The 26,258-nt window shown below is 37.6% G+C and overlaps 2 protein-coding genes across 2 annotated transcripts in view; one reads left to right on the top strand and one right to left on the bottom strand.

The window, feature by feature from the left end:
* AMMECR1 (AMMECR nuclear protein 1) overlaps nucleotides 1–26,258 on the top strand; it is a 122,151-nt gene that overhangs the window by 61,723 nt on the left and 34,170 nt on the right. Inside the window, exon 2 of the mRNA XM_055393969.2 lies at nucleotides 462–572. Within this exon, the coding sequence (XP_055249944.2) occupies nucleotides 462–572 (111 nt within the window). The remainder of the gene's footprint in view (nucleotides 1–461; nucleotides 573–26,258) is intronic.
* Nucleotides 15,817–26,258, bottom strand: part of TMEM164 (transmembrane protein 164) — a 244,608-nt gene continuing 234,166 nt past the window's right edge. The window contains exon 8 of the mRNA XM_088834237.1: nucleotides 15,817–16,113. The gene's annotated coding sequence lies outside the window, so the exon portion shown is untranslated. The remainder of the gene's footprint in view (nucleotides 16,114–26,258) is intronic.

Genomic DNA, 26,258 nt, shown 5'->3' with positions numbered 1-26,258 from the left:
GCCTCTAGAGTTGTTGATGAGGATTAACGTGGATAATCTGTTAAAACCACTTATTGGACTTTCTAACATATAGAGCTTCCCAAGTGGCTCAGATGATAAAGAATCCACCTGCAGTGCAGGAGATGCGGGTTCAATACCTGGATCAGGAATATTCCCTGAAGGAGGAAATGGCAGCCCACTCCAGTATTCTTGCCTGGGAAATCGCATGGGCAAAGGAGCCTGGTGGGCTACAGTCCATGGAGTCTCAAAAGAGCCAGACACTTAGTGACTAAACCACCACCAACATATAGAATACATTTAATACAGTGTAGCTATAATTGTTTCTAAATGCAGCTAAGCCCCTGAGAGCCTGTCATCTAGTCTTTGTATTCCAGGCACCTAACCTTGGTATAGTAAGTATTCAACAAATATTTCTTTGAATTGAATTGATTGATTTACCCTATTTTTATCTTCCATTACAGCCCACTGTTTGTAACATGGAAGATTGGTCGAGACAAAAGATTGCGTGGATGCATAGGTACTTTTTCTGCCATGAATTTGCATTCAGGACTCAGGGAGTACACACTTACCAGGTGAAGACCAATTTTTGTTACCTCTGCTTCTATATTAAAAAAAAAAAACCTTATGAAACTTAAACTTGATTCTTAACTTCTTTTCCTTTCCTGAATTGTCAACATTCTTGACTCCTTTCATGTCAGACTTTTTTCTCCTCGACCATTTGCCATATCTCTGATAAAATGTTATTGATATATATTATCATAATATAGAATACTGTGATTACATGTATTCTGCCATAAATGTCTTTAAGTGTTTTTTTTTCTTTCAGTAATCAGCTTATTTTGTATAACTTGAAAATCAATGACAGAATATCCATGGATTACATGTATTCTGCCATAAATGTCTTTAAGTGTTTTTTTTCTTTCAGTGATCAGCTTATTTTGTATAACTTGAAAATCAATGACAAAATATCCATGGATTACTTACATGTATTATTTCCATAATAACAGTCATTGTGTCTTCTTTGTTAGGCTTTTAAAAAATTGTTGATATCTATTCTGCCTCACTCATTCTGTTACACTTTTATGTACTTCTGGAATTGAAGGGAGAACCTAAGAAGAAAGGGATGCAACAGCCTGACAGCATAATCATTCACATTCTCACTTTACCCAGAATTAACTGTAGCTTACTTATTTTGTTTCATCCAACACAAGGACAAAGTAATGAATGCCTCATTACAGTTGTTAAAACTTTGTTCTTAATTTCTGAACTCACAAAAAAGCTATCTAGCATGCCATCAGATTTTTTTGGTTCAAGTTTAGATTTCTAGCAAATTGTGTTCTAAAATTATTTCAAAAGAAGAAATTCCTTAAATAATAAGCTATTAGTAAAGGAATTTCCTGTTTTTGTTCATATTTCAGGGTGATTATCTGATGCAGTTTCTATAGTTGTAAAATGCACGGTGTCTGTCCAACAGGAAATTGGTCCCTGTTGACTCTTGGTACTTGGGGCAAGCTGCTCAATCTTCAGTAGATAAAGCAGTGTTTACAGTACTTTATATACTTTATAGGCATGTTAGGGAGATGTCAGGGGAATGAAGTATCAATAATAATCAGTCACTATGTTGCTTCAGGATTAATGTTGTAGAAGCTTCATTATTTTACTATAGAATTGCATCAATGCAGCTCATATCACCAGTTGTTAAAATGCTGGTAACTGAGTTTAGTATTCTTATATTTGAAGATATAGCTCATAGCTACAGGGTTTTCTTGGCTTACACCAAAGCCCAGAAAGAAAGGAAAAGGCTTGGAGGGTCACATTGATTCTTAGATTTTCACAGGTATTAGAAATGGGGTGTTTGGACTTGATTAAATAATAAATAACAGGCAGGAAATGTGTTCCAGAAACACACATTCTGGAAATAACTACAAGATAGCACAAATATAAATCTAGGCATGTTAGATTTTCTTTCTTGACATGAAATATCATGGACTCATTTTGGGACTTTAGCAAATTCTGCCTGTGACTATCTTTTTGGGACAGGTGCATAAAATTACCTTTTAAATAGCTAATGAAAGGCAATTTATTATATATTTCCTAAAATAAGTTGTTATGAGGAATACTGGTTCCTTGGTATTGCTTGAAAAAAGAATTCTATGGCCAAATAAATTTTGGGAACACTAGTTAAACAACTTTAAACAGCTCTGCTCACTGCAGGATTTCTCAGAACCCTTTTATCCTCCCACCCTCTTATGCCATTAGTGCTCCAAGGAACACATTTTCAAAAACAGAAGTATGTTATAAAATTTCCATTTTTCTTTAAAGTTGGGGTGTCCAAGTAGATAGTATACAAAACCTTTGTACTTTCAAATGAAACCATGGCAGAAATCCCAGTATCAAATATTGTATACTTTAGAAATCCTTAGTAGCAGTAACTGTAGTAGCAGTTTGTTATTACTTAAAAAAAATATGAAATTCTCTTGTGAATGTTGATAAAAACGGATGAAAATATCCAAGTTTTCTGAACTTGTGGATCTGTCTCCTAGGGCAGTTACCAGAAGAATTACAGTATATTTTTTCTGACAATAATATGATTCTGAATGAATTATTCAGATAGTTGAACTTAGAGATTTGCCTACATTTGTATTTGTACATATACAAATGCAGTCTATTACTCTGTTTACTTTTCAACTTTTCCCCCATGTTTCTGTACAACTTGCTGAAATCATATACAGCACATTAGAGAGAGATGTGTGTTTGTGTATGTATATACACACATACGTACCTGGTCTTCTCATTTTTGTTGGACTTAATTTCTTTTTTTGCTTAATATGATAATAAGAGTGAAGTTATTTGGAAGAGAGGAACAAAGAGAACAAATCTCAATATATACGGTTGTTCTTTTTTGGATTCATATTAGAGTCAAAACTGTGGTGTCATTTTTAAAAGTGGCATAGGGCACTTATCATTTCTACATGCTGTTGTTATTAGTGGTATTAATAGCTCCTGTTTTTTAAGAACTTACTACATGTCAGATACTGCAGAGGAGCTTTATATGCATGGTGTTTACAACATCTCTCAGGTATTAATATCCACTTTTTAAAAACAAGGAAACTGAGATTTAGAGAATTTAAATAATGTACCCAATCACATATCAAGTAAGTGGCAGAAACAGGATTCAAACCCAGGCTATCTGACTGCAAAGTGCAAGCCCTTAACTACTACATTTAAGATAAGATAAAATGAAAATTTCTGAGAATGTATGTTTTGCAGCTTCCTGGTGAAAATAATGAACTTGAAAGCAGGTTCCTATAAATTGTTTAACCATAGGTCAATAATACTTCAAAAATTCTAGTTAGCAGTTAAGATTGAAGTTTAGAACATTGTTTTAATTTCAGAAAATCCATAGATGGGGTTATAAAAAGTATATAACTCATGGTTGCATAGACTAGTCAGAAGAAAATTGACTTGTATTAATATTGTATAAAAGAATAATGCTTTTTTCAAAAATATACTATCATATGAAATGAAATCATGTTCTTTGCCTGAATGTTAATTGTGGGTTAGACTCCAAGAAGAATACGATTCTTTTGAACATAACAGTTGGTGATTCTTGGAGTCTGGTCTTTCAGTCTTAAAACCTATATATAAATCATAAAACTTATAAATGGAATCAAATGAACTTAGTAGGTTTGGAATAAAAGAGGAGAAAACAAAATAAAAAATAGTGAAATTAAAGACTCGTCAAGTATAGGTGTCCTTTTAAAAAAAAATAGGATATCTGGTAACTCATTGTTTTCATCCTAGATATTATTCAGTGTTCTTCATGTTACTCAGCTATACTCTTTTTCATAGTAAAATATGCATAGCATAAAATTTACTACTTTAATTTTAAGTGTATAGTTCTGTGGCCTTAAGTACATTCACATTGATGATGCAACCATCCACCATTCATCTCCAGAACGTTTTTATCTTCCCTAACTGAAACTCTGTACTCACTAAAGTCTAACTCCCCATTTCCCCCTTCCCAAGCCCCTGACAACCATCATTCTAATACTTTCTGTCTCTATGACTCTGACTCTTCTAGGTACCTCACAAAAGTGGAAGCATATTTGTCTTTTTATGACTGGCTTATTTCATTTGGCATAATGTTTTCATGGTTCTCCCATGTTATAGCGTGTGTTAGAATTTACTTCCTTTTTAAGGCTAAATAACATTCCATTATATGTATCTTCTCCATTTTGTCCATTCATCCATGCATGAAAACTTGGATGGCTTCCACTTTTAGACTATTGTACATAATGCTACCATGAACATGGGCATGCTGTATGAGTGCCCTTTTTTCTTTTAAAAAGCTAACCGTTATATAGAAGATAGTGATCTAGTTTGTTTGTGGTCCCTTAATCTCTAAAACCTAAGTGTAAGAAAAATAATCAGGTACTTTGTAAATGAATGCCTAATCCGCATTAAGTTTTTATGTATAAATATACTGCTTTAAAATTAAAATACTTGTCATAGCCCAGTTTTACGTTCTCCTAATTAAAATTATCATTTATTGTAGACTGAAATAAGACCTTATACATAGGCCGAGGATTTCTCCCAGTTGTAAAAATACATAGTTCCTATGTAGGTAGCAGGAAAACTTTGTGAGAACTACAACATGGAAATATTAAGTAGACTATTATTTCCTTGACCTGGGTAAAAGCAGGAAAGATTATAGCAAGTAAGAAGCAGGACTGAGAGCTCAGAATTATTGATAGAAGTTTATCCATGGTGAAATTAAGGTTCACAAATTAGTATATATATTAGTGGTCTAAACTTTAAGGAAGAAATATTCTTTATCCCTATTGAAAAAGAATAATTTCTAGCATTTATCAAGCTAGTTGCATTAGTGGCTTTTACATGTTAGAAAGCAAAGACAAATTTATTTCCTCTTTTTCGGTACTTAGATTATATAGTTTTATAGAAAGAATTACAATTAGTATGAATGAACATAAACATCTCAGTCGAAGAAAATTCCTCAAGATCTTGGTTAATAAATTGTCCAGCGAAGTGTAGGTCTATTTCTTTATGTAAATTCAAGTTGATAGTAATTTTTCTATAATATATAAGTGATTAATAGATGTGGTCTTATTTCATAAAACAGGAATATGGCCTATTGCCACTCTTAAAAGGCTATCTTTCTTTTCTTCTCCTTTACTTGGTTGTACTTAGATGGCTTGGCAATGAAATAATTATGCAGGTGCAGGCAGTGTCTGAAACTTGATTCAGAACTATACTACTTTGTTGCACTGCTTAATTCTGAGAAAATAGCAAGGGAGGTTTATTCTTTCTAGGGACTAGGGTGACCATATGAAAGGTGATGTGTTTTCCTTTGTGTGAGAGAGTGTTTGTGTGTGGGGGGGTGGGGGGATGAGAGAGAGAGGATGATTTTTTTGTTTACATGTTGCAAATGTTTACTTGCTATTAGACTTTTTGAGATACTGCAAATAGCTAACAACCTACTTTATTACTTTCAAAGGTCCTGGCTAGATTGGGTACTTTTGGGTAAGTAGATTCATTGTAAACCAAATTTGCTTTTATATTTTGATGTTGTAATCTGGCATTTTTCTAAAGCAGTGTGAGTTTAAAAGCATTGTAAGCAGCATAATTATATTTTCCCCCTCAGGGGGGCAGACTCTTTTGTGATCATTCTTATTCTTGATTATTTTAGGTAACTAGACTTGGCTCATTGTGAATAATTAGTTTAAACAAGCTCCCCAACTCCTCATGGTAGCATCACCAGGATTGATTTTTCTTATGAAAAAAAAAAAAAAAGCTGTACATGAGTCACTTCTGACTATACCTTGTTGTCAGTGAAGCTCATTCTGGAGATGTTAAGGCCAGACTATTTTTGGTAAGTGTTTGTGGCAAGGATCTTGGCTAAAATACGTTTTTTTTTTTGAGACAGAAATTAGATCTATCAAAAACACTATGCAAAATTAATTATCTTAATTTATGATCTACATTTTGTTACCTTTTACAAATGGTAGCATGGCTTGAGCCCTAAAATTTATGCCTCATTTGTTAGTTTCAGTGTATAAATTACCAAGTGAGAAATTGTCAGATTTTATAAGCATTTAATTTGAGGTGTAGTTTGGAACCTAGGTTGCTATATGCCTTTTATTCAAAATTATCCATAGAATAGCACAGCTAAATATAGTATGTCAGAATCTGGAATCTTCACTTTAGCCACTAGTTTAATGTATGCCTTCATTATTCCATGGTTGTGCTAATATGCACAGATGTGGCCAAAAACTGGGCAAGAGAATGTGGCAGGAGAAACCAAACAGCAAGAACCATTCCCAATATGGGTGATGACTCCTGAGTTATAGAGACCTGTCTGAGTTCATATAGCACCTACTGCCACAGAAATTAAGTTTAGTGAGTATATCAGATTCTAATTCCTTATCACATCTTCCAGATCTTCAGAGTCTCCAGTTGGAACCTCTGCTTCTTTGAGACACAGGCACAATGCCTTTGGGTCAAAAATCAGTAAGAAGGTGAAGATGTGAGAGAAGCTGAAAATTGGTGAAGGTGTGGGAGAAACTGAAAATGGTGTTTTGCTCTGTCAGAGCTCTTGGTTTTTGTGTTTCATAAGGAGAGAGTAAACTAGAAGAAATTGAACCTATTCTTACATCTATCTCTGAACTTTACCCTTTGCTCTTAAAAGGCAGCTTTTTCTCCCTTTAATTATGTTTAAACAGTTCATCCTGTAAATCTAGTCTAAATTTTGCCTTAGGAATTTATAGTATAGTAGGAGAGATAAGTTATATAAATAATTACAGTCCTAGGTACAAAGTGATTTTTGCCAAAGCGTCAGAGGAAGTCATACTGGATAAACAGACATTCTGCATCTGTAATAAAAGCAGAAATGTATTTAAAGCAGTTTATGAGATTATTTAGTCCACTCCCAGTTCACTCTGAGTAAAAGCAAAAACACTATACCATTTTTTGGTTTCTTTTTTCCTATGTGGACAAAAGTCCAGATTATAGGGATGTGTGTAAATTGTTATTTTCAAAGTGACCATATGCAAGGTATTGGGTATTCTGAGAAATTTTACTAACAAATATTTTAAAGGGAAAGGGAATGAACTTGCTATGGAAAAAAAGAAAACCTCAGAAACAGAGTACGTATACACACACACACACGCGCGCGCTTCACCAAAGTACACACACACACACACGCACGCACACACACACACACATGCATGCATGCACGCACACACACACATGCACGCACGCATGCTCTTCACCAAAGAGTGGCCAGAACCAGTTGGAATATAGCCCTGATGCTTGGCAAATGAAGAAAACTAAAAGTTAATAGTTTAGATTTCACTTTCCTTTGTCCCATTGAAGTAAATTCATGTTTTGTTCCAGTCCAGTAAACTGATATCCTCCTTTCCTGAGACTCACTGCTTGAAATATTCTTCATTTTTGGGGGGGTGAAAGACTGAAGTGGTAAAGATAAATTAGAACACAAATATTGTATGAAATTAGTATCATGTTCAGTTCAGTCGCTCGGTCGTGTCCGACTCTTTGCAACCCCATGAATCACAGCACACCAGGCCTCCCTGTCCATCACCAACTCCTGGAGTTCACTCAAACTCATGTCCATCGAGTCAGTGATGCCATCCAGCCATCTCATTCTCTGTCGTCCCCGTCTTTTCCCACCCCCAATCCCTCCCAGCATCAGACTCTTTTTCCAGTGAGTCAACTCGTCGCATGAGGTGGCCAAAGCATTGGAGTTTCAGCTTTAGCATCAGTCCTTCCAATGAACACCCAGGGTTGATCTCCTTTAGAATGGACTGGTTGGATCTCCTTGCAGTCCAAGGGAATCTCAAGAGTCTTCTCCAGCACCACAGTTCAAAAGCATCAATTCTTCGGTGATCAGCTTTCTTCACAGTCCAACTCTCACATCCATACATGACCACTGGAAAAACCATAGCCTTGACTAGACGGACCTTGGTTGGCAAAGTAATGTCTCTGCTTTTTAATATGCTATCTAGGTTGGTCATAACTTTCCTTCCAAGAAGTAAGCATCTTTTAATTTCCTGGCTGCAATCAGCATCTGCAGTGATTTTGGAGCATATTAGATGTGGTCTAAAATCATACCATAGGCATTTAAGAATATATTTACTTTTGTCTGAACATTTTAAAAAATAAATATTGGGTCTACTTATAAATGAAGTATTTGAGTCATTAGGGCTTGAATGAACAAGAGAATGGATTTGTATCTTAGTGTTTTGGAAGAAGATGATGCCAACACCAATGTATGCTCAAGGTGATTATTCATGTCTTGTGAAAGTGAAGTCGTTCAGTCATGTCAGACTCTTTCCAACCCCATGGACTGTAGCCTACCAGGCTTCTCAATCCATGGGATTTTCCAGGCAAGAGTACTGGAGTGGGTTGCCATTTCCTTCTCCAATTCATGTCTAGAATATCATGCAAATAATATACACTTACCTCTCTAAGGGACAATGTTACCAGTTATTTGAGTACTTTAAAATAATTGAATGTTGAAGTTTGGGGGCAGCAATTTCATATTAAATTTTCAACTATTATTTTATAAGCATGAGCAAATACTTGTTAAAAGACTTCCTTAATAGGCAAAAGAAATAGCCCTCTTCAGTGATCTTTGCCCTTCCCCCAAACTTTGAACTACCTCAGATGTGGCTATCCGAAGTAGTAGCCTTTGGAAAACATTTTCATTATTGATAACAATTTGGTGTTCCTTAACACCTACACACTTAATTGTTAGCCCTTTATCTTACATTATAAATATGTCTGTCTTAGAAACAATTTCTAGATTTTTTTTTACATTCTCTCTCACTTTTTAAATAAAAAGCAAGCATTCAATATGTCATGATAGCGACATTTTCTGAGCTGCTTCTTGTTAATGAAATTAATTAAAACACCCATCCGTTCCGTTCCGTTCCGTTGCTCAGTCGTGTCCTCTCCAGGCAAGAATACTGGAGTGGGTTACCATTTCCTTCTCCAGGGGATCTTCCCAACCCAGGGATCGAACCTGGGTCTCCCGCATTGGAGGCAGACGCTTTAACCTCTGAGCCACCAGGGAAGCCCATAGTACATAACAAATAAAATAGACATCAACAAATGATAACAAAAAATTCTACTGGAATAAGAATTTCATAGGTGCTAAGGATTTTTAAAGGTGAAAACTAGTATTTAATAACTTCTATTGAGAATGTAAATCTCATCATTGTTAACATCAAATGTACCTTTTCAGTATGTTTAAAATTTAAAAGTGAAGAAAATTCATTAGATTCATAAAGTATAGATTTACAGTTGGTCTCATGTTCAGAAAACTTTTCAATTAGTTTCACAATTTTACTTCAGCCCACGAAGCTATCTTGTAAATAAATATATGAAAACTATAGGCTTCATCATTCAAATCAGGTTTAGCAGGTTTTGTCCTGTTTTTAAGCCTCGTTTTAAAAACTTATACATTGAGGTACTAACTCTTGTGTCCTTTCTAGTGGTGAAAGAGAAGATTAGAAAAAGCCATAAAATAAGTACTTCAGAAGCTTTAATTAAAGGGATTGCCCAGAACTCAACTTCCTGTTCCTATACCTGACTACTTTTAGGACTGCTTTATATGTTCCACAAAGCTGATTTAAAAGGCTGACATTTCACTAAGGATGGGAGGAAAGAGAATCTCCCTCAGATTCTTCAGGCTGCTTTAAATCTAAGTCATTCTTCAAAATGGCCTTCCACTGCTCCTTGGCTAAGGAGGGTGGATTGATTTGCTTACCTAAGTAGGGAGAAGGCCTTGGAAATGAGTGGAGCTGTGTTGCAATATTATGAAGAGCAATAAATAATCCATATACTGTGGTTAGACTGACATTGCTAATGAGGTCACAGGTTCAGTCCCCATTTAGGCCACTTGGCTTTGTTTTGCTCTGATTGACAGCCTGCACCCTAGACCCTGGGCTGTTGGGCTGTGGATTCCAAGGGGCTTCAGACAAGAACATGTATAGTTCAGTACCATACCCCAAACCTCAGCATTGTCTCAGCATATGAAACACGCCACAGTTGGAGTACCCCAAAGTGAACTATCTCAGAAATAGGTGTGTGCGCTTATTCGCTTGGTTGTGTCTGAATCTTTGTGACCCCATTGATTGTAGCCTGCCAGGCTCCTCTGCCCATGAAAATTCTCCAGGCAAGAATACTGGAGTGGGTAGCCATACCCTCTTCCAGGGGATCTTCCCAACCCAGAGATTGAACCCAGAGTCTCCCACATTGCAGGCTGATTCTTTACTGTCTGAGCCACCATGGTAGCCCAAGAATATTGGAGTGGGTAGCCTATCCCTTTTCCAGGGGATCTTCCTGACCCAGGAATCAAACTGGGGTCTCCTGCATTGCAGGCGGATTCTTTACCAGCTGAGAAGCCCAGAAATAGTTAATACTAAGTCCAATAATAATTACTTTGACTCTCAAAGAAAAAAAAATGTTCAAAATGTTAGTTTCTTTTCAAAAGCCCTTTGAAGGGAGCCAGTGTGACACTGGAAGAAAGGGTTTTAGGAGTAGTGGTGGGACTGAGAACACAGTTCGGGTTTCAACAGGCCTGAAAATGCTGCGGACTAAATGGGAGATCTCTGGTTTGATCCCTGGCCTCAGAGAAGTCTGGAGAAATTGTGTCTTAGTTCCTCTTTCCTGAATTTCCACCTCTAAAAATGAGTGGTGGCTGGGAGTGGGGGCCATCTCAGATAATAGTGGATTTCAGCTGAAGCAATTCTTAAGCACTTCAGTGGTGAATGGATGACTATGTTAAATTCGCAAGGTTATAAAGACATGTTATAAATGTAATTGCTCCTTTTTAAAAGACAGTTTTTGAAAAGGCTGCCTTTTAAAGTTGTCATCTCTGGTGTATTAAGATGTTCCCATGCTTCATGTGTCAGCTCACTAAGGTGTACGTCTGCTGTCTAAGCATCTGTGCCCTCCCATGCTGTTGCATCGTCCTCGTCATAGCTTTTGTTATTGCTTAGAACAGCACACTTACCCCATCAGACAGAATGGACACAGACTTACCCATTGGCATGACTAAACTCTCCACATTTACTGTTGGTGGCTCAGGTGGTAAAAAAATCTGCCTGGAATACAGGAGACGATCCCAGGTTCGATCTCTAGGTTGGGAAAATCTCCTGGAGAAGGGAATGGCTACCCACTCCAGTATTCTTGCCTGGAGAATCCCATGGATAGAGGAGCCTGGTGGGCTACAGTCCATGGTGTCACAAAGAGTTAGACATGACTGAGTGACTAAGATATACTATACCCGTGACACGAAGACCCTTTCTGCCTACCCATCTTGTCTAGAGTAAAATCAGAGTCATTCCAAAGCCTGTATTTCACTCAGAATTAAGTTCACGTTCTAAAGTGCCACTATTCTTTGTCTGCCCTGCCTCTCCCCCCAGTTCCTATTCCCATCCTTCTTCAAAAGCACAGCATCCAAGGCCTTAACCTCACATTCCAGCTGTGCACACTCCCACTTCCCAAATGTAGTCTTCCGTGTCTCTGTGGCTTTTGAACATTTTTTTTTCTCTGCCAACCACACCTCTCTCCATTTCCAGCCAGTCAACTCCTACTCATCCGTCAAGACTCAGCTTGCTCATTACTTCCTCTGTGAGATTTCCTAGATACTCCTCAACAAAGTTGGTCCATCTCTGTATTCCTATAGCACTTTGTTCAGGCCTCTGTTAGGACACTGAACACATTGACTTGCAATGATTAGCTTTACATGTTTGTCTCTCTGTTTTGAAATCTCTCTCAGTAGCAGTTTACCAAGCCACATCAAAGATCAACAGAAACCAGGCTCATGACTTTGGAGCAACTTCCCTTGCACCTAAGAACCATTTTTACTCTCTTCCCTTTCTGTCTGCTCTGCTTCTGTTAGTTTTGTCACCTTCTCTTGCTGCCAGTGTACTTGAACTGGCAGGAGTTGCCAACACTGATTGGTAGTGAGAGGGATAGTTTAAGGCCACTTGGAGCTAGACTGAGCCAGAAGACAGGGATCCTTACCCAGTACACTTTAGAAAGCAGCTTAACATCAAGTCAGTCTCTTGTTATAAGTGCTATAAGTGACTAAATTGATGCTCACCCATGGAACCATAGAGCAGGAAGGCATCCTTAGAAGTCATCTAGTCCAACCCCCATCAGGTACTTTTATCTCTCTTAAAGTCTCCCAAGAAATGGGCATCTAGCTTCTATATGAACCTCTCCATTGAGTTGGAACTCGCTCCAAGTAGTCATTTCATTCTCAAACACCTCTCAACCCACCACCACAGCTCCAGTTACCACATAGCTTGGGTTGAAGTGCCAGAAGTCAAAGATTGCCTGTATTTAGCGCTTCATCCTTTATAGAAAGCCACATTGACCAGCAGTGGTTAAACTTGCCCTCTGAGTAATGGCTGAATCTTTAGAAGTTTAGGAGTGGTTAAGATACACAGCTTTACAACCTACTCCCATCAACCCACTCATAACAATTTTCACTGGCTCTTTATTGAAATCTTTGAAGCTGCTACCACTGCATCTTCTCTCACTGCCTATATCAGACTTCTGAAATTGGCTGGGCCAGACAGTCCACAGATTCAAAGATAGAACTGGCACTAGAATTTTTAGTACCCCCAACAATTTATCACAGAAAATTCTGTGAGAGTTAGAACACAAGTCTTCTGACATCACCAGAGACTGTCACTGCAATTTTCACAATAGAAGGTATCCATAACAGCATGTAAATTAATTTATTTTAGTTTTATGTTAAGAAACTTATAGTCTCAAGGCCCCCTGTTATAATCATTTTGTAATGTAATGTCTCACTCTCAAGTTTGCCTTGGGTCAAGTTTTTGGCATGTTTCCATAAAATGAAGAATGCCCTTGGAGTGATTCAACCAAAACTACAGGTGTAACAGGATACCAGTATTGAGAAGCCTGAAGTAAATGCATGCATATATATATAAAGTTTCCTCTTAGATTTCCCGTTATGTTCAAATGTGCCTCTAACATGCTACTAGTTATATTTCCTAAGCACAATAATAATTTCTCTCTTTGTTGGTGTGCTGGACGTGTCCTCAGTATTTTATGTAAGTCACCTCATTTAATCTTTTCAACACTTCCTGAGATTGAAGGTATTTCACTTATATTACAGTTAGGGAAAACGAAGGCATAGAGAGGTTGAGTGACTTGCTGAATGACAGCTACTGCATGAAGGTACCTGAATTTGAACCTGACCCCTCCCAAAGTCTGTTCCCAACCACTGTGCTGTACTGCTGCCCTCCAGGGACACTGTTCCCTCTTCTCCCATGAAGACTTCTTAAAGCTATTTGTTCTGCTAACTCAGCTGGTACCCCCTGGTCTCAGCTAACAGGAGAAACAAACACTGAATAATTTTTCATTCAGGGACTCAGTTTCTTAACTCAGTATTCCCAAATCTCCCTTACACCCTCAGCCTGTTCATTGCAGTCTTTACTCAACTTCTCCTGGAAAGAAGAAGAATCCTGTGGTGCAATGTCTCCCTCATGTGCTCTTTTTTCTTCACAACCATCCTGTCAGTTCAGTTTGTGTTCTGAACTCCTCCCATTGTCCCATCAGAATGGATCATTCTGTCAGGGATACACACTTCCCAAGCTTTGATTTCTCTCTGTGCAATATTTGCATTTAACATCAGCCGGTTTCCATGGAACGCTGGTTCAGCCTGCAGGTTTCTAGCCACGCATAACCCACTGGAATCTACTGTGACTTTTGAAGGGTTTGGGGAAGGCTTCACCATCAGGGACTGAAGATATAAAGTCCTAGTTTTGCTCTTCTCCACAGTCCATCAAAAGGGAGACATTTTGGAAGGAAAAATTAGTCTGTTCCTTGGAAATTATAATTAAGGAAACGAATTCCAAATTTCTAGATGATTCAGGCCAAATTTACTGCAGTAGTTTTCGTTTTTCTAATTTGAAGTTCCTTAGGGCAACTTATAAAACAAGAAACAGCTATATAAATAAAGGACAAATATATCCATGACTGTCATTTTTCTTGTATTAATAAGAAAGGAATTTCAAAAAGGAATTGTATGTATTTGGTCATGGACTCTATCAGTTTTACCAGACTTAGATTTCTTACAATCATAGGGTTAAAAAATATAAAATGATCCAGACTGTGTCTCTTTTTTAGTGCAGCTGAATTCAGGAATCTTAAGTATTTGGAAGACAGGGGTGCATTACCTTTTTAAAATTTTGAGGTAAATGGTAATAAAAGCTTTAGAATCATAGGCTTTGTGCATATCTTCTGTTTTTGCCCCTCATCCACTTAAATTGTTTTCTTTTTCTGAAACAAATAATACATTGTTGGAAATCTGTCTTCAGAAGAGGTTTTTTAAAAAATATAAAATTTTTCTTCTGTAAAGGAAGATACTTTTCAAAATGTATATTCATATACTGCCTGTTAATTCTAAGCTTACTATCAGTGTTGGTTGTTACATTGTCCATGTCACATGTTTCTTAATAAGCTTTCAAGAATTTTGCAAGTATAAGAAGCTGTCATTTCACATATTCAAGACCCCCCCATACCAGAGACTCTTCATGCCAGGCAACATGGCAAATTAATGATGCAGTGGAAGAGAAACCAGTAAATGGTTTGGGGATGTCAGGACAGAAATTAGGAGTGTATTTTGTCTTTGGGATGTCAGTGAGGCTAAACAAGACATTTAAGTGTCATATGTAGGCTTACTTCATAGGCCAAAGAGGTGGGAGGAAAGGGTGATAGGGGGCCTGGTAGAGCAGAAATTCTGAGGAATTGTTTAATGTCAGAGTTGGTTGCTGCTGTTCTGTCTCTTGCCTTAGGTGTATTCCATTTTAAGTTCAACACTAAGAAAACCTTTCAGAAGGAAAATTGAAACATTTCAAAGCAAACAAATTAGTAAACACTCATGGCCCTCCAGTTTCCCGTGGCAGATTCTGTCTTCTGTTTCCCAAAGGATTCGCCCAGGGTTTTTCCCAAACCCCCTAGTTACTGCTGCTGCACTTGTGTGCTCATTACACACTGCTTGGTGCCTCAGTTACAGGACTTGCTTTATCTCGCCTTTCAGTGCCCTTAGTTTCTTGCTTGATTGTGTTCCCTACCTAGATGGGTAGTTCCTTGAGGTTGTGGGGTAAATTTTTCACATCTTTGCATCCCTTAAGTAGCTGTGGGGAATTAGGCATAGATCAAAATAAACGTTTGAATAAAAGCATTCATTGCCCTTAGTATAGTGAAGTAATTGTTTACTTTGGTGGATAAGGTAATTAAAGAAAATGTTAGAAACCTATGCAAGGGAAGCGAGAAATGAAGATTAAAGGATCTCTGAACATGTAACCATAGGACAACAAAATTATTTTGTAAAGGCAATTTACTTTTATGTTTAGGAACGAACCTAGATACAACCTAAGGTGAGGCATATCTGTATTTTGTTTTCTATTTATAATTTTAAATCAAGGAGTTTTTTATACATTATTTTCTTTATAATTGCATCGGTTGTCATTTAATAAAGGATGGGAACACAGTTCTTATGGGAGACGTTTTAGGTTGATACAATATTTCAATATCCTAGTTTCAGCTATTAAGTTTTGCCATTATAAAGTGAAACAACTGAAATAAACAGTTTACAATATGCTCTGTGGCAAAACCTATCTATACTAATTCTAAAAATAAGATGATTGAGAAACAGAAATAGCCTGAAGAAAGGAAACGGGAGTGATATTTAACATCCTATATATTACCTGTAGTGCACAATTGCAACTTACAAGCATTTGGTGCCACAAGGCTGCTTACTAGAATTGTTTCATGAGGGACATTTTATTCACAGTGGCATTGCTATCCATGTATTTTTAAAAAATCCTCAGAAATGGCCATTCCTGTGGAGTTTTACTTGTAGTTTCTAGTCGTAAAAAGGTTTCAGTGATCAGGTGATTGTTTGTCAGAAATGATCTTCCTGTGACAGCTGGACACTTTGGAGGGATGAAAGTTTGAGGTGAGCAGTCCCAGGTCATGTCTTCACATTGTGCCATTTTTGTATCTAGTTAACTATGCTTGAATCTGTTAATGGATGAAACCACACAGAAAGGCTTTGTTGACATAGATATAAAACTTGAATTCAACAGACAAAACTGTATCCCACCCCCTCTTTCCCAAAGAAGATGACTTGGGCTAGGGATTGCGACAACATTTTTCATCATTGTGTTCAGCAAGTTCAAAAAAGTCCTTTTGAGGGATATGACCTCTAAGGGCTCCCATCTGTGATTAATCTGTGGGAATATTTGCTCTGGAGTGGATCCCACCCTACTATGAGCCCGACTTTCCTTGTCTTTCCCCCTGCAATAAATACTATGCAATATTTGTCTGTGTAACAGATAAACAGTTTGGGGATTAAATAGAATGCATTGGGGAAAAAAGAATTCTTTTTGACATGCATTTGATAGGAATGTGTTAATTTCAACAAAACATCTGGTATTAAAAAAAAAGTTGTGAATGCAGGACATTTGAGGGGGTTATGGAAGGAGAAGGGATTTACTGTGCTTAACAATTGCCAGTAGTCATACTACTTCCAAGTTGTGATTTTGTCAGACTTGGAAATTAAGTGGGATCAAGTCTACTCAGCCCTTCAGTGGGAGAAGATCCAAATCCAGCTGCAGGAAGGACCAGTTACTGATTAAGAACTCAGCCTCTACCCAGTGTCTCCTTGCTAGTTTTAATTAATTTGCTTCATACTGTCCTTTTTAATTTCTGGGTTAAAAAAAAAAAGAAGACTGCCTTTGTGGCTTACTGGTTGAACTTGCACAACTGAATCTACAGTAAAAGGTCTTTCTTCATTGGCATTATTTTACTACAGATTTCAGTGTTCTTACTGTTCTACTTATTTTCTTAAGGTAATTCAAACTTAGAATAGTTACTATAGTTTCAAAGCTTGATTGAAAGATGCATTCAGTATTTTCTCTAAATAAGCAGCAATTAAAACAGCAGAGCTGTAGTTAAAGATAGAATTTATTATAAATCCTGATAGTCTTGCTTCTTAATTACATCAGGCAGAAAGAAGGTTTATTCAGTTCAGTTCCACATTTATTGAGCACTTAACTCAGCACGATACTGTACCAGGTACTGTGGGGCTACAAAGGTGAACAATATGTGATATCTACCTGCCATGAGCTTGTAGTCTTATAAGAAAGATGGTTGGTGATGGACAGGGAATCCTGGTGTGCTGCAGTCCATGGGGTCGCAAAGAGTTGGACATGACTGAGCAACTGAAATGAAACTGGAAAAAAAGAGAGATGGACAGGTACACAAAAGAACGATAAGGAAGAAAAGTGTAAGTTCTATTTAGATGTATAAACAACACTGCTGGAAGTAAGACGAATTAGTTATGGTTGGATAGACTGGAGAAGGTTTTACAGAAGAACTGACATTGAAGGTGAACCTCTGCGGACATTTAAGACTCCATTTCAACATTCAAAAGTAAGGATGTGGAGAATGTATGCATTATGTGCCCAAAAAAACTTCCTGAGCCAAATGCAAGGAGGCAGAACAGTGTGTGTGTTGTTTGGGGGAGAACAGTAAAGTAACCCTGTGTGGCTTGAGCTCCAGTGAGGACAGTGGGAGAGAAAATGATAGACTGGGGCTGGAATTTTTTTCTAAAGGCATTAAATTTACACTGAAAAGTTTTCAGCAGAGTAAGAGTGTCATTAGGGATGACTTGGCTGCTTGTACATAGGATGGAGTGAAAAAGATAGAGATGAGAGACAAAATAGTGCAGAGACTAATTTTAAATATTCTAACTGAGAGATGTTACAGGCCTGAACTAGATTAGTAGCATAAAGGATGTAAAGAGACATATAACAGAAACATGGTAGTGCTAGAACAAGATGAGACTGTATGTGGGGAATAAGGTAAAGGGAAGAGTTGATGGCGCTAAAGGTTCTTTCTAATGTGATGGGGAGATGGCACAACTACAAGTGATCAGCAACACAGGACACGTTTGACACATTGCTTATAGAAGAGTTATTTTTAATGTCATTGTAATTTTGACTTTAATCTTAGGTTATCTTTTTTCCTGAATTTGAGCATTGAAGACTTTTTAAATTAAAATTTTATTGAAAATTGTTTCAAGATATGGTAGTAAGAGTGAAATATACTGTTTAATATATTCTTATATCATTGTCTTATTTCTTTTTTCTTCTGGTGCTTCTGGAGATATAAACACCACCCAGCACTTTTTAAGATTAAGGTGTGCAGCATCATCATGACATGACTTACACACATACATCATTAAATGATGACCACAGTAAGTTTAGTAAACATCCATCATCTGATATAGATACAAAAGAAAAATTTTTGAAAATGTTTTCCTTGTGATGAGAACTCTTAGGATTTACTTTCTTAACAACTTTCATATACAACATACAGAAATGTTAATTATCTTTGTCATGTTGCACATTACATCCCTGGTCCTTATTTATCTTATAACTGGAAGCTTGTACCTTTGACTGCCTTCATCCAATTCCCCCTCCTACCCCTCACCTCTGGCAACCACAGATCTCATCTCATTTCCTATCAGTTTGTTTTTGAAGTATAGTTAACAAACAGTGTGTTAGTTTCTGCTGCACAACATATCGATTGGATATTTTTATACATTTCAAAATGATCACCACAAAAAGTCTAGTTTCTGTCCATCACCATACAAAGATACTACATAATTATTGACTGTATTCCTGACATTGTACTTTTTATTCCCATGAGTCATTTATTTTGCAGCTGGAAGTTTATACTTTTTAATCTCCTTCGCTTTAAAAAATATAGGCATTATTATATTAGATAGTAGTAGTATTTAATATTTTATGTAAAGGCATAATAAAGAAAATAGAGGAACAAGATCCTTGATGACATTATTTTCTTTAAGCTCATGCCACAAAGTGAAGCTTAGAAAATAAAAGATAATTTTTATAGGCTGCGCTTGCTTGAAAAAAAGCATTGATGTTGTAACATTTGTTAAAGTACAGCTAAACCCTCAAAATTCCTTTTCCAACCAAATATACATTTTGTGGATGAGAAATCTATAAAGAAATAAATGTTTGTAAACACTGAATGGTTGTTATGGAATTTAAATATCTGTACTTATTACCTAAGAATGTCTGGGTTTCAGGGCTGAATTAAAATGTATTCCAGGCTTCCTTAAATGTAAACAGCATGTCTTTTGATTTGTCTAGGACAATGGAAACTGACTGAATTTTGTATTATGATAAAAGTCAGCATCTTCTCTTCCATGTATTTAGCAATACTTCTTGGTAATCTTTTCTCCTTTGGGGAACTTTCCAGATGTTTTGTGAATATGATTCCAATTTAGAAGAATTGTTTTTATATTGTAGCTGACTGATGTCCTAACTCTGAAACTCTTAGACTAGTGTAACTCTATCCAAGGGGTCTTCTCCAATACGTGTAGGAGTGCTCTGTGACACTTTGGCTTCTTTGACTGGCTTAGACTCTCAAAGCTGCCTGTGGGGGCAATTTCCTGGAGTCAGTGAATCCATCCCCTATTGCAGTAATTTCCATTAACAAAGAAAATAACATTTCCAGGTATCTAGGGTCACTGAGTTTCAGCAGTGTTCATATAGTGCAGTAAAAATGAACAGCTAGTCCCACAAGATTATTTAGATGATTCCTTAGGAACAAATATTGACTTGTACTTTCTGAAAGGAAAAGAAGCCCTGAAATTCAGTGAAAACGACAGGGTGGTTGCTGTTGTACACGTTGTTAAAAGAATCATTTTCAAATAAAAGATTGTGAGCATTTATTTTTATGCTAATATGTTGTAATAGTCTAGTATTAAGTAGTGAAACAACCTCAGACAAGTGTCCAATCTGTATTATGGCTAAATTTATTTCTTAATTTTTCTTTAGAAAATTAATCACCAATGGTTAGTTTTATCTGAGTATGGATTATGCCTTTTATGATCTCCCATGGAAAAACCCTCCTAAATCAGGACTTTCAGCTACCTTACTCAGGCCTAGTAGTTGACTTGTGTCTTGTGTTTGTGGACCACCTTAAATATTTGCCTATCTTCAGTTCAGTCGCTCAGTCATGTCTGACTCTTTGTCAACCCATGGACTACAGCACTCCAGGCTTCCCTGTCCATCACCAACTCCCGGAGCCTACTCAAACTCACGTCCATCGCATTGGTGATGCCATCCAACCATCTCATCCTCTGTCATTCCCTTCTCCTGCCTTCAATCCTTCCCAGCATCAGGGTTTTTTCCAGTGAGTTGGTTCTTCACATCAGGTAGCCAAAGTATTGGAGTTTCAGCTTTAGCGTCAGTCCTTCCAATGAATATTCAGGACTGATTTCCTTTAGGATTCACTAGTTGGATCTCCTTGCAGTCCAAGGGACTCTCAAGAGTCTTCTCCAACACCACAGTTCAAAAGCATCAATTCTTTGGCGCTCAGCTTTCTTTATTGTCCAACTCTCACATCCATACATGGCTACTGGGCATAATTTAAAAAGTAAAATTCTCATTTAAAAAGACTCACAAGCTTATGGTGTCTGGTTGTAGATGCTTTTGAAACTGTGGACCCTCTTCTTCCTCTCAGTTTGACACTGATACAGAGACTTGACACAGATGATCAAGCCAGTAGATAAGGAGACCTATGTTTTTTTCTTATTTCATTGAAATATCATTGATTTACAACATTGTGTTAGTTTCTGGCGTACAGCAGAGGGTTTCACTTATCCACACATACACATATTCTTGTGTATTGTGGTTTATTACAGGATATTGAATGTAGCTCCCTGTGCTGTACAGTAGGATCTTGTTGTTTATTTAAGATTCCACATATAAGTGATATCATATGATATTTATCATCCTCTGTCTAACTTCGCTTAGTATGATAATCTCTAGGTCCATCCATGTTGCTGCAAATGGCATATTATTCTTTTTATGGCTTAGTAGTATTCCATATATGAAAGTGAAGTTGCTCAGTCATGTCTGACTCTTTGTGACCCCTTGGGCTGTAGCCTGCCAGGCTCAATGAAGTATCACTCTCTCTAGTCAGAATAACCATCATTAAAAAAGTCTACAAATAACACATGCTGGAGAGGGTGTGAGGAAAATAATTAAGTATAGATATTCTTGCCAAAAACCATTTCAAAGAATCTTTTCCCTATAAAATGTACTGGCTAGCATTCACTTTAATTGGAACACTGACCTATGATTATTTTATTCACTATTCTTGTGGGACACCTATCAATTTTAGTGTCCCAAATTTTCTTAAGCAAACACATTTCATGGTTCTGGTATTTTCAAAGCTTCTATAGAAACTAGAAATTTGGGAACCTTTTTTTTTTAATCCTAGTGCTCTGATTTACAGTTCTGTGTATGAAAAGAGGAAGTCTTATCACCTCAACCTAAGTGAAATTAGTAGAGTACCCTTCCACGATATGCTAGTTCTGCATTTCTTGTGCTTAAGGGAAACCAGTAGGAATCCAGGAGCTTACAGTATTATTAGAGTGGTCAGAGCTAAACTGTGACAAGGTAACCTGGCCTCTCAGGCAGTGAGCCATGATCACCGAAGGAGCTGGAAGACTGCCCTGTGCTAGTGAAGTGAGAGCCAATATGGAGGCCTCAGGAGTACTTCCTTTGGACAGTGATGCTACTTTGTTGTGCTTTAATTTGATATTTGTTTCACAATGACTGAATACCTAGGTTTCCCCAGGACTTTGTTGCTTTGCCTTTGATTTTGTCTGTTCTGGTGTGTAGGTCTCTAACATAAGGGATGTATGCTTTCTTTTTGTTGTTGTTCTCTCTCCCCCTGTTTTACAGCTAGATGTAATCTGTGGTATTAAAAGTCTGTGACTTCTTTAGATCAGACAGTAAGTGACTGAACTCAGTCGGGGACTTGGGCCATATTTGTGACTCAGTTATTAGTGATCTCCCATAGGACTTGTACTCAGAGGTCTTTGAGGGTGACCACGACTGTAGGCAAGTAACCTAGCAACACCAAAGTGGAAGTCAGAGCTCCCAAATTCAAAATAATTGCAGGAAGTCCAGTATAATCAATAAAAATGAATATAATTTTCTTTTAAAATAGTTTGCTTGTTTTAATGACATAGGTAACCCCAAATGGGCTGAATATTATTAAAGTCTTCAAGAGATTTGCTTTTTCATATATACAAAAAAATGTGTAATTATGATGTTACAGTGTTTGTAGATGGTTAATTCTACAGTTCTGAAAATAGTTTCTCTTTCAGCAAGTCCTGTACTTCTCTTCCAACCTTAATTACAAAGTTGATTTGCTTAGAGGAGCAGACCCTTCTTTTCCTGTCAGCATAGGTCTGTTTGAATTAGCACAGATTTTTGAATTAGTGGAGCTCAAATTAATGACGTTTTATTCTGTTACGAAGAGTTTGTTTTCCATCACTCATAATTATTTCCAGGAAAGTTAAGTCCACAGAAATATTCTCTCAGTTTTGTTCACATTGTTTACCAAAGTCGAAGAAGCGGCTTTTTAGTTACATGGGGGAGGGAGAGGCTGTGGCAGTAGCAAGGGAAGAAGAGGTGCTAGTCTGGCCTCTCAGATTTGTGAAGCAGGCTCTGAGCAGCATTCTAAACCAATATTTTTTTTGTAAAAGGCAAACCAGACCTGGGAATGTGAAAGTCTAATGTGATGGAGGGAATGTGTGCTGATGCATACTAATTCTTTAACCCCCATCAGCCCGGTGGGTTGTTAGAACGTCTCAGTTGAGCATTCTGACAGCCCCACAAGTGGGGCATCAGCAGTCCATCCATCTTCTCCAGAGTCAGCTCCTTTCCCTCTAGATCATTCTCATTACCTGTGAGAGTTGATTTCCAACAAGTCCCCTTTTCCCCTTAGACACTTACTTACCTGAAATCTCACAGAGAACCGGAAGAGTAAGCAGAGGATTTTTTTTTTTAAGGAAAATTTTTTTTATTTGTGAACTGACGTCTGATTTCTTTCAGACCCTTGTTCATTTAGAGAGACTGTTATTTTGTGTTTCTTTCTTCTGTGCCTGCCCTGGCTGACTTGTGATTCATCCAGTTCATAAGATGTTCCTTTATAAGAAGGTGTGAAAGGCCTAAAAAAGGATGAGTAATATGGGCCCCTGTATGTCCCAAACTACAGAAAAATAGTAGTAATAATCACCACACAAACCTAAGAGGCCACTGAGCTCCTCAAGGTTGCAAGGCATCTATCTGTGTTTTCCTCGGAGCAGGGAGAGGTCACTGAGATCAAAGTAACTCTGTAACTCTATCATGGGAGTAGATTATTATCTATTTATAGCAGTCTATGAGTTTTATATTGAAAAATGTTGCCAAACTGTGCTGCACTGTGAATGCACAGTAATCTAACTAAAGACTCAAAACACCAGTTCAGTTCAGTTACCACCTTCTAAATGAGCAGCATTTAATAGATTTAATGGATACTAAACCAAGGAAAACACACTTCAGTGGACAGTTTTTCAGTTGATGGATAAAAGGCCATTTAGAGTATAGGGGAATGTTGACTGTTTAATAAAGCACAATCAGTGGGGCCATTTAATATTTATTATATTGCCAATAAATATCATTAAATATACAGTGATAGGAGACTACCTTCCTGTATTCTCTCTTTCACTACCAGTGACTCCCTAGCTACTGAATGCCAGTCACTGGGTATACAGTGGTGAGCAGAAGTGGACACAGTCGCCGCACTCAAGGAGCTGATGGTCCAATGAAATTAGACATAGAACACATGCAGAGGTGTAAATAGTCAAAAGCCAAGTTTTTAATTTGAGTTTCTATAGGGTTTTGCTTAGTCTTGTAGATTTTCTCGACATAGCCTAAAAAAGTTAAAAGTAGTAAGACCCTATGAGTTTAAGTGCCTCTCTCTCTTTTTTTATATCTCTAAAATATGACTTAGTTTGAAACTTGTAGTTATCATTAGGTACTCTGAGTTGCTCATATAAACACCAGTTGTACCATAATGAAACTTAAATGAAGCAAAGTGTTCCACAGGACTGCAGCTGAACATACTATGCCCCTATAGGTAGAGTTGTACTCAGCACTCAGCACATAGCAAGCATTCAGGAAATATTTACTGCATTAATTAGTTCACGGTCATAGGTAATCTCTTCCATCAGTAATCATTAAGACCACCACTTACTCAGGGCAAGTTTTGCTGCTGTGGGGGACAAGCTATTGTCACATGACTGTAATTTAAACTGCATGGCTTTTATCCATTGCATTTTTTCCATCCCCAAATGATGCAGTTTCCTTTTAGCATCTATTGTGGTTTTCCTAATATGTACTGCAGTACAGAATCAGCAATTGTTGTTATTTCAGCAGCATATTGCAAAGCGTTTCCAACATATTTCATTACTCCATGTGCTTGTCTCATGGAAACAAAAATCAAAGTGGACCTTTTCAGTGGGAAAATTAAGTAATTCTTAATGGTAATAGAATGGGAAACTATACAAGTAAAATTTTTATTAGCCTTTGAAAATTAGATTTATCAAGATATAAACCAAACGAGATGAAGAGTTAAAAAATACCCTTTTCTGTTTGACCAGGCCTACTGTAAACATATTTGTTGAAAGGAATAAATTCTGTTCCAAGTTAAGACAGTGGAAGATAGGTTGGATTAAAGTCCAAGGGCTTTAGCAGTACATGAAGAACCATGTATTTTTCCCATGCTGGATATGGTGTTGTGCTGTTTACTGGAAAATGGGTGTTCAGGTTATCTTGCCCTGACCAGCTTTATAGTCTGACATATTTATAGACACACCACCAGAACATAGTGTGGCATTTACAAGGACAGATTCTCTAGTTGCGAGAGCTTGAGAAAAGGGAATGAAATACCTTATTTTAAAAATGTATAACTTTTCTGCTGAGCAATCCTCCTATGTAGCTCAGCAGCTAGAGAGAAGTGATGGGCCGGAATGGATGGCCTGGACTGCACTGGGGAGAGAGCAAGGGAAAAGCACACTGGGGAGAGAGAACCACTAACTGGGAGTGAATAAGAATAAAGAGAGGTGAGGAAGGAATGGACTGGAGATGCAGAGGAGGGCAGTGATAAAGACTGTGTTGCTCTGCTGCTCCCCCACCCTTATCTGCTCAGTTTCTAGACTCTGCCTGACTTCACCATGCTGACAAGTCCCAGGGGCCTGGCACTTGGGAAGCTCACTGTTTCATTGTTGCAGCTATTCCCCAGTGTCTTTGGCAGCACTTCTTCCTCCTCCATACATCCCTGCTGGAATATTAGTGGATTAGGCCAGAGCTGGTCAACAAATATGTGAAAGAATACTGGGAAGATGAATGGATGGGGGACAAGGGATGTCTGAAGATGCAGCAGGGTAAGCCCTGACTCCACTACTCAGTAGCCGTGTGACTTTGAGCACATTACTTTCTGCTCCAGTTCCCCCAGACGTCAAGTGAACGGTGTGGACTAGACGGTCTCTAAGTGCTTGTGGCTCTGGTGTTTTGTGACTCTGTGATTACAGGGGGCCTTGTTCTCAGAGGAACACCTATTGTGGTTTCTAACATCATGTAGCATTAGCTTGTCAACTTCATGAGGCTGTTTTAAGTGTCAGGATAAAAGATGTGAAGACCCTTTGGAAATTCTATGAAGAATCATATAAAACAAAGATGATATGAATGGTTTAAAGGAAACTTTCCCCCAAAGATATCAGATAGTGATAAAAATGAGAGAGTTCCATTTAAATGAATGTTAAGAAAAGTTACAGAGGCCTTAAAAACAGGCGTGTAGTTTTGCTTTGTTGTTGAGATATATGCCTTGAGAAAGTACGCAAATCAAAGAAAGTGATTCTGTAAATGCCTTGACTTCTCTTCCCAGCCCCCAACCCTTTGGAAAGGATACCTTAAAACCCCAGAGAGAAAGAGGCAGTGGATTATCTGTCACCATCACCCATCTACTCCCTGAAGGCTGAAACACAACATTAAAACCAGTATGGAAGGGAGTGGGTCATCCTGACCCAATGGCCGCTGCCTTGCACGCTGGTCTGTACACTTGTCCAGTAGAAGCAGCAGCTGTATGTGTTTGTCTTAATGTTCTCCTTTCTCCCTCCACCCTCTTCTTTTTCATCTCCTTGCAACATTTTACAGTTCTTCCTTCCTTACCATAGTAGAGTAAGAAGAGGAAGAAAAAGAGGAAGATATCCAGAAGCTGGGAGAAGGTAAGAA

This window comes from Moschus berezovskii, chromosome X (assembly GCF_049115385.1).
Source record: "Moschus berezovskii isolate FMDL1 chromosome X, NW_MosBer_1.0, whole genome shotgun sequence".
Classification (NCBI taxonomy): Eukaryota; Metazoa; Chordata; class Mammalia; order Artiodactyla; family Moschidae; genus Moschus; species Moschus berezovskii.
Note: the sequence above shows the minus strand (reverse complement) of the source record. Positions and strands in the feature narration are given on the sequence as shown.